We start from the raw sequence: 15,726 nt of genomic DNA on the forward strand, positions 1-15,726 counted from the left end.
GAATGACCCTGAAAACACTTTACACAAAAACGAATTCACTTTTAATGTGCTTTGGAGTTTCTTTTCACAAGCAATGCATTGTACATCTCACCTCAGCTTTTGAAGCCAGTGTACACCAATTACAGTGGAATAGCAGTCGTCTGGAGACGTTTTGTCTTTATTTTGTTCAAGCTTAAGGACATGTTAAGGCTGTGCGTGCACAAAGATTCGCTCTTTGGTCTGGTTGCGTCTGAGAAAAGTTGTGTTATTATTATTATTATTATTATTATTATTATTATTATTATTACTACTACTACTATATGAATTTGGATCGTGCAAAAACGACCACGTGTGCTGTTCTTACCATTAAGGATCAAAGGAAACACGTGCACGTCAGACTCTTCCTAGCTCTATAATGTAAGCCGGTAAGCATCACTACACGAATCCTGACGGTTTAAATGGAAACTGGGACATCTTAACTTGTAAAGACAGTATTTTGGATGCAGCTGTTTTTCTGGACCAGTAAATATGTTGGGTATGGGTTGTTCATTCAAAAGACACTAACGAGAAATATATGACTATACAGCACCTTGCTATGAAGCGTGTAGTACTGCACACTTCTATCATAAAACGTAAAACTGTATCGTAATAATAAAACAACATAAATGTGAAAATTGAAACGTGTCACGACACACAGTTTATGAGAATAAACATCATGATTGGATGTACAAAAAGGTCCAAGTCAAATCTTTTTTTCTGAAATTTCAGAGGTTTTGCACATTAAGACTCAGTATGTATTAACCATCCATCCATCCATCCATCCATCCATCCATCCATCCATTTTCTATAGCCGCTTATTCTCACTAAAGGGTCCCTGGCTTGCTGGTGCCTATCTAAGCTGTCTACGGGCAGCAGGCGGGTGACAACCTGAACTGGTTGCCAGCCAATTGCAGGCACGGGGGGAGCATGCAAACTCCACTGTACACATTAGATCAGTGGTTGTCAACCTTTTTTCAGTGATGTACCCCCCTGTGAAATATGTTTTCAGCCAAGTACCCCTTAACAAGTGCAAAGCATGTTTGGGTACAAAAAGCAAAAAAGCAAAACAAAACATGCCATCGGGGTCTGATTTGTTAAGCTTTAGAACCTTTCAAATTTCATTTGTCCTGTATTGGTCCACAAAAAAAAAAAAAAAAAATCAACATAAAGTGTCCTGTTTTGCATCATTGAATAACGCTGTTATCAAAAAGAAATAACTTAATTAATACATATTTTTACAAAAAAATATTGAATGTAAAATGTCCTCTTTTTGGATAATAGTAGAGATCTGTTCATAAAAATAAATAATTAACTTAATTATTAATAAATATTTGTTCACAAAAATAATCAAGATAAAGTGCAAGACCTGTTCTCAAAAACAAACAAATGAATAAATAAATAAAATGTTGTTCCACAAAAAATATTCAATTTAAAGTCTTCCCTTGAAATCATTGTAGGGATCTGTTCACAAAGGAAACAAGAGATAAGGAGGAGTGGCACGTGACAAATTGGGTCAAACCATTCTACCATGAGGAGAATCTGGATTTTTAAAATAATGAAATTGAATAACGGACTGAACATATACTTTGTTTTATAAAGTTATATTTTCCTAAAACATTTAATTCATTCAATAATTATTTCTAAAGACTTTAAAATATCGAGTTACCCCCTGGAGTTACTTCAAGTACCCCCACAAGTTCCTGTACCGCCATTTGAGAACCACTGTATACTGTATTACATGACTGAAAATCAAGTAACATTTAATTGTGTAACCGTTATTTTAATTCGCACTGTAGTTATTGGAAGAATAGCAGAATTGGGGAGGCCGCCTTCTCTCAACTATTTATATCACAGCGAAGGAATACTATACGGGCAAGAGGTATGCACTCATATCCTTGGGGGTAAACCTGAAACGTTGTAAGAAGGTTTTAACGTTTTAAAGCGTACACCTTTAGGCCTTGATCCAATCACATGGCACCTGTACGCAGTTAAACCTGACTCGAACGTGTAAGCATCCGCTTGCTCCAGAAGGAGGCAGTGTAGGGCAAACAAAACGTATTTTGAAGAAAACGTGGAGTACAAGAAACAAATCATGATATAAATAAATGTGGTTCAGTAAAATGAATGTATGTTTGTGTTAGTTGTAAAGAGAGACGGGGTGTCAAAAAGACTGCGTCCCACTTTATTGCTCAGGCTGCACTACAGCGTCTATTCACAGGCGCGATCCCACTACTGGGCGATACGGGGGTTTTGACCTGCTCCGTTGCCGACCTGGGCCGGGACACCCCTCCTCAGGCGACCTGGTGACCCCGAGCTCCCCCGGGAGCACCATATCGATACCGAACTTAGCGTGGACACCCGTTCGACATAGTCCACTGCAGGTCAGAACCCCTGAGCTCAAGCGATCCGACAGTCTCAACCTCCCGTTGACTTGGATTACAGGCGCGCGCCACCACACCCGGCGAGAGGAATCCGCACAAATAACGCCTTTGACTTTCCCGTATTTGACGTCATAATGAAATGACGACATCTAGCGGCCGCTTTAAATGTTGCTGTCAGCACATTACAGTACGTATGTCTGACAGGACTGTGTACTTTTTTGAGCGTGTCGCCCAATGCTTACATGACACCAAGTCAAAACTCGCTTTAAAAAAACGCTTTAAGACTGAATGAATGAATGGATGAATGAATGAATACATACATACATACATACATACATACATACATACATACATACATACATACATACATACATACATACATACATACATACATACATACATACATACATACACACACACACACACACACACACACACACATACATACATACATACATACATACATACATACATACATACATACATACATACATACATACATACATACATACATGAACAAATATTTTACTGTTGCCAGGTCAAGCGATTTCAAAAATATAATAATAACTGCCCGAATCACAAATACACAATAAAATGAAATAAAATAATAAAATAAAAACACAATAAAAACAATACACAAATACACAATCACAAATAGCGTAGAGGCAGATTTAAGACAGCACCCAGACGAATCCAGGGCGTTGCCGTATCTGCACATGCGCAGAGTATAAGCAGGCTGTCGTTTACTTCCGGGATTCGTTAGCTCGCAGCTGTGTTGTAGTAGTAGCTTGTAGATGAGAGCCAAGACTTCAAGCAGGCGTTTGGAGGTGACTTTCCTTTGTCTCTCAAAAAGATAAGGTTGTCGGCCATAAACCGTCTTGACAACATGGATTATTCGGTAAGTAGTAGTTCTTGTCCCGTTGTTTATGTATATTCAAACACTTTTAAATTTTGATCGGTGACATTTTTTAAAATAACGGTGCAAGGCTCAGACTTGTTTATCAGCTGGTAGACATTGAGCCAAGCTGTGTTTCTTTCAAAGATGCTCTAAGTCCATTCACATTGTTTGGTTGTGAACTGTGATGTAAAAGTGTTGCGCTTCGATTTATGGCGAGTTACGAAACGGTTTACACAAACACCTTGCTTGAACTGTTGCCATATTCAAGACAATAAGCGACTGCAATAAACGCTGTGAAGTGCAGGCGCCCAAAATCACTACAGATAATAGCTCTTATTTTTAAAAGTTAACGCAGACGGCCCTTCCTTTGTAAAAAAAAAAAAAATAGCTGTATAAATTGCAACAATCGTCAATTGTGGAACCCATTGTTTTAAAATTAGAGTTCCTGTTCAGCCTGAGCCCGCAGGAAGTTTTGAACAAAGCTTTGGTCGCAAGAGTGATGTGGGGATACTGTAACGTGTCAAAGGAGGACAATGAACTCGGGACAATGAACTCACAACAACAGACCCATGTACTCGACCGTGACAAAACTTAGGGGGCACTAGAGGCAACTCATCTTCCTGCGGTGAGAAAGGTGCTCCTGACATCGATTTTCCCTGAGGGCACAAATAACTCGACCACCATAGTTTAACCACCCTTGTTACCTTGCGATCGGTCACCGACACGGCTACAGTCGTTTCAGTGATCTGTAATTTGACCACCTCACAACCATGAGAACACAGCCTCTCCTTTGACGCAACAAAGGAGAGCTGCATTGTTTGATGAGGGGTGAGCAACAAATGAGTAAGTCAATACAGTATTGACTGTCTTCGGCCAACTTTTTGCAAAGTTTTTACAGCAGGCCATGTTGTACTGTAGCTATTTTTTCCTCTTGGTGGCTGTCTTGACTGTGAAAACCATATGCAGGGTAGGCCAAAAGACACTTATTATTACAGAATACATAACGCCGCCTGCAATTAATTCTTGAATGACTGCATCATGCTTTATTTTACAGGGACATTGCACTCAAACATAGTTGCAGTCTTGCAGTTGATGTGTTCCATGTTATAGTGATTGCTAATTCTCAACTCTGGTCCCTAATTGGGCTCTTGTGCAACATTCCAATACGGTAACAAGATACAATATACATCAAATAAAAAACAAAAAACAAAGACATAACACAATTCAAACATCAAAGAATCCAACATTACATAAAAAGTTCAGACTTGAAATATTCAATGTCTTTCATTTTAATAGAAATTAAAAACTAAAACAAAATATACCATGTAGTTCAGGTTTGCCACAGATGAGTGTTTTTTGTTGTTTGTTTTTGTTGTTTTTTGTTTTCCTTCTAGGGCAGGGTTTAGTTTTGGAGGTGAACAACTTACATGTCGAAGGTGTTCCAGCATTTACAACTGTTGTAGGAGAAGGCTGACAATCCAAAATTCATTCCGGTGCTAGATTACTTGTACATCTGTACGTAGATTAATTTTAGAAAACATATGTCTCTTGTGTTAAATTGTTTATATTTTCAGGAACAAAATCTGATGTTACCAAACTGTGTACCATAAAATATATGATGCCCTCGTAATAGATTGAATAACAGTTGCTGAGTCTCTTCTGTGTTTTTTTTTTTTTCTTTTTCTTTTTTAACCTGAATGGTAACAAGGTGAACATTACTGAGTTACTAAGATGGTCCTTTGTATGTTGGCATTAAAAACACCACAAGCACACTCACGATTAAGCAATTATCTTGACAAAAGCAGTGGTTTAGGACTGATGAATTAAGAGTTTTTGGGATGATGACATGAAAAAAAAAAGATATCTCCACCCCTCCATTTTTATACCACATTTGATATTTAAACCTCTGTTTGAAACTCCGTTCATATTGATAGCAAGTTAGACATTTTTTTTGCAGGACTGTTTTTCTTTGTCTCAAATTATCCACATGGGTATATTTTGTAATTGACGTTAACATTTTTAGTTTGACCTTTTTTAATCAAGGTATTTATTTTTCTAAAGTAAATATATTGAATCAATATCTCTGCTTTTGTCCCCCAAGTATGCATACTTTTACTTGCAGTACGTGAAGATTATAGAGTGTGATTACCTCTGCCACCATTTACAGATATTTGTGAACCCTACAGTCAACATGTGGTCCTTGTTAGCAGCTCTTTTATCACTTGGCGTGGCTTACCTTGCCAGACCTGTTTGTTATCCCAACTGACATTACGATTACAATGGGCTGGTTCACATCCTTCCATTTTTATTCATTCAAACTAAATGTAATATCTCTATTGTCACCACTTGCTGCTGGTGCATTTTTGTCTTCAGGATACTGAGAATAATTATACAACCTGCCCAAGGTGCACAGTTATGGAGTGTTCTGTGTGCTGAACAGGTAGTGATTAGTGAAGATGTTATCTTTTTGAACCTTAAGCTTTCCTCTATCACTTAGTGGTTGAGGTGGGCGTACAAGCCTGCGTGCTATCAAACCTACTGTATCATAAAAAATTCCAAAGATAATGACAAAAGAAGTCATACATAATATAATTTTCTTTATTAGTCATTTTTTATTGTGATTTAAATAACCAGATTTACAAATACATTACATAGTGACTTTGGCGATGATTTGAGGTTAGTTCAGGTAGATTGATGAACATCCCAGTACCTCTGGGCAGTTTCAAGTGTTGATTAGCAGTGCAACTGTAGGGAGGAGTCTGTAGTGATAGAAGTTAAGGCGACTGACAAAGTAGTTGGCTCTTCTGAAGAAAGACGAGCACGGTGTTGTTTGAGCCGTTTGTACTAAGCAAATTGCTGACGGTGTTTGTGTGAGGGGAAACTTGAGCTCAACAATGCCCACTGATGTAAGTACATCAGCAAACTCTATGCCAATGATAATCATAGGCCCTTATGTATTTACATCTGCATTAATTAATGCCATTTTTCTCTTCTGATGAGTTATGTACTTCTGTACAAATATTTGTGACAGTGCTTTGTGACTTTGCAACCAGAACTGCGTGTGTGTCTGAATCCTAGAGTGCCTTGGAGGTATACAAGGAGATGGTGCTCATCTACCTGGAGGAGGGCCGGCGACAGGTGAACTTGTACTGCAGGGACTTGGAACCATGGCAGATCATTGGAGTGACGCTCATCACCACACTGGGAGCAGTATGGCTTAAGGGATTCCTCTTCCAACAAGAAAGTGAGCACATTACATAAGTGATGTTTACAAGATTATTGTACCTTTCATATGGAAGCCTTAGAAACATGCATTGGAATTATTTAGTATAAGCCTGATTCTACCCCTTGAATTGATGTGTGAAGTTGCTTAGAGTGAAAAATTGTATCAGATTTCAGAAACACACCTACTGAAATGGCCTTTTTTTCTTGACATGCGGTTATGTGTCATAGTCATCTGTCAAATGTTTGCGGTTGATTAGGTACCAGCATTTCACTTTGTCTTGTTCTTTTTGGTTTTAGGTCTCTTTTCCAGAATGAAGAAGCAATGCTTTCGACTCATCAGAAAATTACCCTTTGTTGGTGGGGCGGTACGTGTCCTGACTGACTGAATCCGCTGATTCTCTTATGAGTCATGTCTGATGACGGAGTAGAGAGGGGAAGACCTTTGACACACTTAACATTGTGTTCTGGAGATAACATTTACCAATTTCTTGTCATGTTTGTCTTACATCAAAATGACATGGAGCTTTGACAAAGCACTGAGAATAATATCACATTCAGTATAAGGAAACTGTTCTAGTGAAATCCTTTCTTTTTTGTGGCACTCATACATTGTCACTAAAACAATTCCACTCTCATGATAGATCCAGGGCCAACTGAACAAGGCTTTAGATGACATGGCTGCCGGTTTGTGCACTCTGAAGAATGGCATGAGCTACACTAAAAAACTGCCCTCAAAAGGTCTCTCGCAGAGCCAAGTGCTGGACAAGATCAGAGAGTACCAAACTTTGAGTAAGTACCAGAAGTTTTGTTACATTTCAAACCAACTGTGGACTGTTGTTCTGACGAAGTGTATTGTTGCAGATGAGGTGCAGTGGCAAAACGGCTGTGTATCAGGCGCGGTGTACTGGGGTGATGAAACACTGACTAAACTCCTGGTGAAGGTATGCATCACTGTAAAAATCTTACGTAAAAGTGTATGAGACACCAATGAAAGTCACCCGAAAGGTTTTTCTTTCTTTTTTCTATTTTTTAAGTACCTGTACAAATAATACGAATCCAATGATTACATTGGTAAAATAGCAACCGAAAGGCCTCAAAAAGCTCAAACACAATGTTCTGTGGCCACACTTGAGCAACGAACGAGTCAATAGCTACACAACGTGATCAGCCTTTATTCCAAACATTCTAACCCTTAGCTATTTCCAGACAAGTAAGTAATTAGATTACACTTACTTTTTTGGTCTCGTAATTTTATAGTTTGATGTACATTTACAGGTCGTTTCAAATTGTAACAAGACAATACATTAAAAAAAACAAAAAAAAAAACATACATTGTTACTCCATTAAGTAACACTGATTTGCCTGCATTAGGCACCAGTGAGAAACAGTTGACAAGATTAAAATGAAAAGCACATACTTGTTACTCACGGTGCACTGTCATGAATAATAAAATACAGAAAATCACCTAATTTCTAACACTATAGTACTCACTTATGTCTCTAACGAATAACTTTACCTCATGGAACACCTAATAAGGGGACCTTTGGTATGGTAACGCAGAAAAAATGCATAATGAGAGCATTCATTTCAACATTTTAAGTAATGACAATACCATTGAGAACACCTGATAAAGGGACCTCTGGAATTTAACGTAGCAAAATGCATTTAGGGAGTATTCAAATTAACATTCATATCTGAGTTCTTCGTCACATTTTCAGGATGCATAAGTTAAACATAAATGTATTACTGTTTGTTGCACAGTCAACATAGTTTATATAACACTCAAAAAGAAAGCTCGCAGGGCAGTATGCGGTCACAGCAGCTTATGTGACTGCAGTATGTCCTCAAATTTGATCATTCATTTGCCACAATAAGCAGAACTCGAAACAAACGCTAAGGTTCATCACACTCCATTCCAGTGCTCTCACTTTGCTCAAAGTTTCAAAAAAGGATTTTCAGTTATATACATACTACAGAGGGAAAAAAATAAAATAAATTCCAACAAATCATTACCAAAATCAAATTATGACCAAAAAAGGTTTGGAAGGTTATCATTCACAACATGATAAATAATTTCCATTGTTTCAGATACACAATAGCTGTGAATTTTAAAATAGCAGATCCTATCGCTGCTGTATTTTTTGCTATGCATAATGGCAGTCTGTTTTTTTAAAAAAGAAATAAAGCAGAGCAGATGCCTGAACACATTTGCTTTCATACTTGTTTGGCTTGCTGGGGAAGATATACTGACATGTTGTTCCTTAAGTATTGACAAACATTTCCAAAGTATTTACCTCTAACACAGTGGCTTACACATGACTTACTGGAAGCATTCTTCTCAATTTTTTATTTTTTATGTTTACATAACTTACTGTATTTTCTAAGGTGTACGGTGATTTTGCATGGAGCAACCCACTTCATCCAGACATCTTTCCCGGTGTAAGAAAAATGGAGGCAGAGGTCGTCAGAATGACCTGCACGCTTTTCCACGGTGGACCCAACTCATGTGGCACAGTAAGTTAATTTGTCTTGATGTACAGCACAGTGTTGCATTGATCAATACAAGGCAGGAATTTGACATAAGCTGAAAATGTATTGCTTTTTTTTTTTTGGTCTGACCTTTTTTTTTTTTTCTTCCCCCCCAGGTGACTTCAGGAGGAACAGAGAGCATACTAATGGCCTGCAAAGCATACAGAGACATGGCGTATGAACGAGGTGTCAAATATCCAGAAATGTAAGGCAAGCTCCACTAGAATTCTTGGAAGCTTGATTTCCTTTCTATGATTAACTTTCAATATTTTTTTGTTTTTAAAGAAACAGTCCTAACAGTCCTAACAGTCCTTGTTTACAAATAACACATTTGAAGTCATTTTAACATCACAGTGGCTTAAAAAGGGCCTTACCCATATGGATTGTCTTGTGGTTGATGACATTTTTTTTCGTTCAAAGTAGAAAATGTCGATCAATCGGCTGGTGTGTAGAATGACCACATCTATACATTTCATTTATTGTATATTTATTTAAAGGTGGGCAGCTCATTGGAGCAATGGTTAGCATGTCCGCCTCACAGTTAAAGGGACCTGGGTTCAATTCCAGCTGTCTCTGGCCTTCCTGTTTGGAGTTTGCATGTTCTTCCTTAGCCCGTGTGGTTTCTTTCTTGGACACGCAGGCTTTCTCTCACATTCCAAAAACAGGCATGGCAGATGCATTGGACACACTAAATTGTCCTTAGGTGTGATTGGGCGCTTGAATGGCCGTTCGTCACTGTGCACCTCACAATTGGGTCCCCACCTACTGTCCAAAGTCAGGCAACAGCAAGCATGCGACCCTTGTGAGAATAAGCGGCTCTAGAAAATGGATGTTGGATGTATGGATGGATATTTAAGTGTATAAGGTTATTGTATAATTAATGTCTTTATACAGAATGACACCAGTATTTCTTGTATACAACTGCAAGTTTGAGAACTTAAAAAACAGTTAAAATAATCTGAAAATCTCGGACCTTTGGGTAATTATTGTTGACTAATGTTTGAAGGGCCATAATCAGGTGATATAATTCGCTTGTCGATTAGTATGAGGGCCCCTACATAAAAGCCTATTTTGTGTCTTGTGATCTTGTACTCTACTGGTCAATAACATAGGCCTAAAATGTTATTATTGTTTATTGATCGCCCATAAACCATTTAATTCCTATTGTCGATATTTATGCAAGGGTTTTGATGTTTATTTTCATTATTAGTATTTTTTTTTTGCTGACAAGCATTGTATTTTGTTGCCATTTTTGCAGCGTCGCGCCAGTTAGCGTCCATGCAGCCTTCGATAAAGCAGCACATTACTTTGGGATGAAGCTTGTTCATGTTCCCCTCAATAAGGAAACAATGCAGGTCGATGTAAAGGTGAGAAGGAAATGAATCATGTGTGACATGACCTGTGTAATTTTGCTTATTCAATCTTGTTTTTCTCTTTTTGTCTTGACAAGGCTATGAAGAGAGCCATTAACAAGAACACAGCCATGCTTGTCTGCTCCGCCCCCCAGTTTCCGCACGGGATCATCGACCCCATCGAAGAAGTTGCTAAGGTCAGAAGCATTTCTCCCTTTACTTAGGTTCTGTATTGAAACTAAGCATATTTCTCTCTTAACTCTCTGATGATCTGTTTTCCAGCTGGCTCTGCGCAACCACCTGCCGTTGCATGTGGATGCTTGTCTAGGTGGTTTTCTGATCGTCTTCATGGCCAAGGCCGGTTACGCCCTAGCGCCTTTTGACTTCAGGGTAAAAGGTGTCACCAGCATCTCTGCAGACACTCACAAGGTAATGAATTGTGTCCTGTCCAGAGTCATAAAAGTGCTTTTTGAAATAAAAGAGAAAAATGCTAACGACCATACTTCATTTTATATATTTCTCTTGGCCGGATAAAAAAAATGTCCATACTGTGATTGTAACAATAGTGTATCAACCAAATGTTTTTTCTTGAGCCTAAATATGACAGTGAGAGCAGCATGTCTGCTTGCAATGGCTTATAACTCAATTAAAGAAGCTTCATTGCATGCACAGCAGTTTATGAAGGCACCAATGCATATACATTGTTCCTTAAACAAAGAAGTGTTGTCAGGCAGGTATCAATTTTTGCATGTTTTTGCATGTTTGAAAGACAGAAAAATTACAAGCAATACAGAAGCATGAACTTATGACCTCTTTTCCTGTGGATCTATAAAGCATATGCTAAAAAATTGCACTTGTACGCTCAGAAAAGGTGTCTCGCTTGTGCAATATCTCCATAAAGTTGACAAAAAAAATTACATTTACACAATTGTAGTTCATATATTATCATAAAGTTAGTTGAAGACAAATGTAACTTAAACGAATAAATGGCATAGAGCTGGCTTAGTAAAATATTAACTTAAGTCCATGTTGTTTCATTTTGTTGTGTATAGGAATGATGGTAGATTTAAGTAGTTTGCTGTAATGAATATTGCAAGGAACACGCATTGTAAAAATGTTTTATACGACCTTTACTGTCCAATATAAAAGGTTTCAGCACAAAGAATAATAGAATTTGCAAATATCTTCACTCCAAATGGTCATAAAAGACAAGGCCCAACTGATATGAAATTTTTTAGGTCAATGCCAATTTTTGTCTATAAAAAAAATAGATTACAATTCTTTAGTCTAAAAAATCGACAATGAATAAAATGCATTGCAATGCATTTCAATAGGTGTCAGTTAATTCACTGCACCTATTTTCTGCTAATAGCAGTCAACAGTAAATATAATTTACATTTATTTAAAAAATGTTTGGTTCACACTTAGTCCTCATCTAAATATTGCTTGTAATAAATAAGATTTGCTTCGTTTTGAATGACAGATCCACCAAATGAGCATATTAACAGATTTCATGATATATATTTAAGGATGCAGGGTATGGATTTATGTGTAGTAAATAATGACACCAATGTTACTTGTATAGAACTGCTGTAAATGGTTAAAGTACATAAAGATAAACAGTTAAATTAATCTACAAATATCAGACATTTTGCCATAATTTTTTTAGTGATGTTTGAAAGGTTGTAAACAACCAATTTAAGTGGTCAGGCCCGTATAAAGACTACGTATAATGAAATAAAATGTAACTTTAAATAATATGAAAGTCTTAATTGTTAGTTTCTTAAACCTGAAGATACTCTAAACCCTCTTGCCAATGCTTATTTGCATTGTATTTTCTTTTAAACTAAACAATCTCTCTATTAAATTTCACTGTTTGACAAGGCTTTTTTTTTTTTTTTTTAAATAGAATGCATACATTTGTAGCATTAACAAGATGCATTTAATGTTCTTATTTTTTGACATCCCTGTGTAGTACGGCTACGCCCCGAAAGGTTCCTCAGTGATTCTCTACAGTGATAAAAAGTACCGTCACTATCAGTACTTTGTGGCTCCGGACTGGCAAGGTGGAATCTATGCCTCGCCCTCCGTCGCGGGCTCCAGGCCCGGAGGAATTGTTGCGGCTTGCTGGGCGACCATGATGCACATGGGAGAGAATGGCTACGTGGACGCCACTCGGAAGATCATCAGTGTAGCACGCAAAATCAAAGCAGAGTATGAGCTGCACTCTTGTGGAATTGTCATTCTTTTGAACATTAGAAAACTTGTTTTTTTATGTTGACAGGGTTCGAAAGATGAAAGGTGTTTTTGTATTTGGGGATCCTGAAGTTTCAGTGGTGGCGATAGGCTCGAATGATTTTGATATTTTCCGCCTGTCGAACGCATTGACATCAAAGGGCTGGAATTTGAACACACTTCAGTATCCATCCAGGTGAGTAGAAGCCAGCTAGCAGCATCTCCCAACATTGTTTCGTAATACCATCAGTGTGCACCAGCGTGATTATGTTCTCATGTCTTGACAGCATCCACATTTGTTGCACAGTTCTGCACACCCAGCCAGGGGTTGCGGAGCGCTTTGTTAGTGAAGTCAGAGAACAGATTGCCATCATTATGAAAAACCCCAAAGAGAAAACCACAGGAAAGGTGAGAGGAGTCTTCTGTTGTACCTGTTTCAATTAAGTATAGTTAAGGTATTGAATAGCAATCTTCAAAATTCGTCCGGATTCGCTTCAATTAATGGCAGATTATGTGAATGACTGAATTGCTGAGATATAGATAATAAAAGTGGGCGTATAATGACTGATCATTTGTCTAATAATGTGGCAATTGCAAAAGTGTTTAAGAGACCTACATCAGACAGTTTTGTAGCGAATGTGCTTTGTGTTTTGCAAAGTCTGACTTTTCAGTAACATTGCTGTCTTGCATGTTCGTTACCTCACTGGAACGTACAATAATCCGTTAGAAAATGGTGTTTTCATTTACCATTACTGGCGATAGACCGAAATTGATTGCTTATATTTTCACTTTTAAAGCAAGCTAATATTGGTTCAAAATATTGGTGTTTGGTCTCCTTGACAAATAAAATTTTCCCTGAAAAATCTTACTCATATATCACTAGACATAATCCATAACATTTGTATCAAAAACTGCATGTTTATTGAATGTGATTGTGCAATAATGCATTTTTGATCCCTTAAGAAGAATGTCTTTCAGCATGTGTGTTTTTGAAATGTATGCAAATGTGAAGATTCACTTCAAAGTTCACGATCAAAGTGTACTCAGCAGTACTCTCACATGCTGTTTTTGTCCTTGCCTATTGTTCCAGGGAGCCATATATGGCATGGCCCAGTCCATCCCAGACAGATCCTTGGTAACAGAGATCTCTCGAGGCTTCTTGGACTGTCTGTACAGTACGGAGGTGCCCAAATCCAACCCCAGCCACATGAACGGTAATGGTAAAGCCCACTGAAAAAGGATCAGGGTTGTGCTGAACTCACCGCACACGGGATACTTGCTCATCATCTCCCAGTGCGTCGAGTTCATCGCTGAATGGTTGCCTTATCCTGCATCACTGCATGGAAAAAGCCTGCTAAGGCTTTTAAAGCACAAGATGTCCTTTCAATCACCCCGGGGGATAATTACTGAAAGACCGGCGCTCTTAAATGAGTTGTTCAAATTGACTTAAATAATGTAGTGAAGGTGTTTGTGTCATTAGATTCATTTCAATTGTAATCAACCTGCATAGCAAAGCCGAAACATTTCAATGTGCTACTGTCATTTTGGCAGTGTCTGATGACTCCGCAAAAAAAAAAAAAAAAAAGCAAGACCACTAAGAGCTTTTTGCTGTGCTGCGTTTGTGAAACAGGATATGACTGCATGAGGCCGGTTCTGCATGTCATAAAAATAGTTTTCTAACTGCATTTTCAATGTGAAAGCACTGCAATTGGCTGGCAGGAGCAAATTAGGTTCCTCCATAAAGCACATGATAGTACCACTTGGTCATCCTGTTCTCTAATGTCCTTGTTGGATAGCACCTCATTACTTTCAGTTGATCTACAATTTTTGTGCATTTATAGTTGGAGTTTTATGTGTTTCAAACGTGGGAGCGTTTTATTGCACATCCGGCAAATGTTTGAAAGTGAACAGCTAGTGTAACCCAAAGTGTAATAGCTGTACTGGTTGCCATACCCATCTGATCACAGGCCGGCTAATGACATTGAACATGAATGAAGAGATTGTAACCATTTGCTAACATTATGTGCTCAAGTGCATGACTTCCATTGCTGGAGTCGCCCTTGTTTTGATAATTATGTCCTAATTCAAACTACCTCACTGTGTACTTTTACTTTTGGTGCAAATCTACAAAGCGAATGTTTGCTTTCATTTCTACAAGTTGCGCCTGTTGAAGGTTAACACTGTCAGGGCATTCGAGTTATCTTTTAATGTTTAAAAAAAAAAAAAATATTGCGATCCACCATGATTTTGATTAACAAACAACACTTTTTAACCTCTGCACTAAAAGGACCATGTTTTATATTCATGGCTTTGTTTTTCTGTGCAATAACTTTTTTTTCATTCACTAAATGATAGAATAGGGATGGTTGTGTGATAATAGCAAAATGTCTCATGGTTATTGATAGCTTATCAGGCTAGTAGGTGTTTGTAATTTTTGTTTAACGTTTGTTTAATACTTTTCAAAGGATCAATACATGAATGTTGTACATGTGTGAGCTGCACTCCTTTCAGGGTTATAATGTTGATTCAGATAGTGCCTGGTTCAAAAACGTATGGTAACAATACCCCATCCCTGTTCCAAATGAGAAATAGCTCAATGAATATTCAAAACAGGATCGCACAATTTTTTCTTAAAAAAATATATAGCGCCTTATAAGTGACTTACTGTAGTTTCAATGGATGTTTTCATGATGTAGCAATAAGAAGTGTTCACCTTTGTGTCCACAGAAGTTTCTGGTCATACTACTATTATTTCCTCCTAACACCCTCAGGGATACAGTCATTTATCATACATCATCAAAGCCAAGCGCACTTATCTGGAGTGGGCATAATAGTTGATTTTGTTGGCATTGAAAGAGGATTTCTGTGTTTGAAAGTTTGAGATGTGTACACCAGGACAATATGCATACTTGTAATATTTATCGAAATAATGGCCCAATTATCTTTACAATCAAGAAGTCCGAATTTTAAGTAGAAACAATGAGCAGTTTAGTATTAAGATTTATCCACGTGGAATCTTAAGTGTTTCCTTTTCAATAAAATACATATACTGTGCGTTGTTTTGTGTTTTTGTGTGTGGGGGGCGTCA

General features: G+C 37.8%; 1 protein-coding gene and 1 non-coding gene across 2 annotated transcripts; one reads left to right on the forward strand and one right to left on the reverse strand.

The window, feature by feature from the left end:
- Nucleotides 1-2,182: 2,182 nt before the first annotated feature.
- On the reverse strand, nt 2,183-2,481 carry LOC148420190 (signal recognition particle RNA). Its single transcript, XR_015866500.1, has one exon.
- A 667-nt stretch (nt 2,482-3,148) lies between these two features.
- On the forward strand, nt 3,149-15,692 carry sgpl1 (sphingosine-1-phosphate lyase 1). Its single transcript, XM_088421672.1, has 14 exons — nt 3,149-3,297; nt 6,376-6,541; nt 6,820-6,887; nt 7,164-7,311; nt 7,384-7,463; nt 8,908-9,036; nt 9,168-9,256; nt 10,310-10,418; nt 10,502-10,600; nt 10,686-10,832; nt 12,379-12,617; nt 12,688-12,834; nt 12,926-13,046; nt 13,729-15,692. The coding sequence occupies exons 1-14, from the start codon at nt 3,286-3,288 to the stop codon at nt 13,870-13,872; spliced, it is 1,698 nt and encodes a 565-aa protein (XP_088277798.1). The 5' UTR covers nt 3,149-3,285; the 3' UTR covers nt 13,873-15,692.
- The last annotated feature ends 34 nt before the right edge of the window (nt 15,693-15,726 follow it).

Source organism: Hippichthys cyanospilos, chromosome 8, assembly GCF_059441005.1.
Source record: "Hippichthys cyanospilos isolate Australia breed blue-spotted pipefish chromosome 8, RoL_Hcya_1.0, whole genome shotgun sequence".
NCBI classification, from domain to species: Eukaryota; Metazoa; Chordata; class Actinopteri; order Syngnathiformes; family Syngnathidae; genus Hippichthys; species Hippichthys cyanospilos.

Excerpts from the sequence above, each read along its gene's own strand:
- sgpl1 (XM_088421672.1), top strand. Across the intron at positions 6,542-6,819 it reads ATTCCTCTTCCAACAAGAAA|GTCTCTTTTCCAGAATGAAG; the intron begins GTGAGCACATTA and ends TTTTGGTTTTAG. Across the intron at positions 13,047-13,728 it reads AAGAGAAAACCACAGGAAAG|GGAGCCATATATGGCATGGC; the intron begins GTGAGAGGAGTC and ends CTATTGTTCCAG.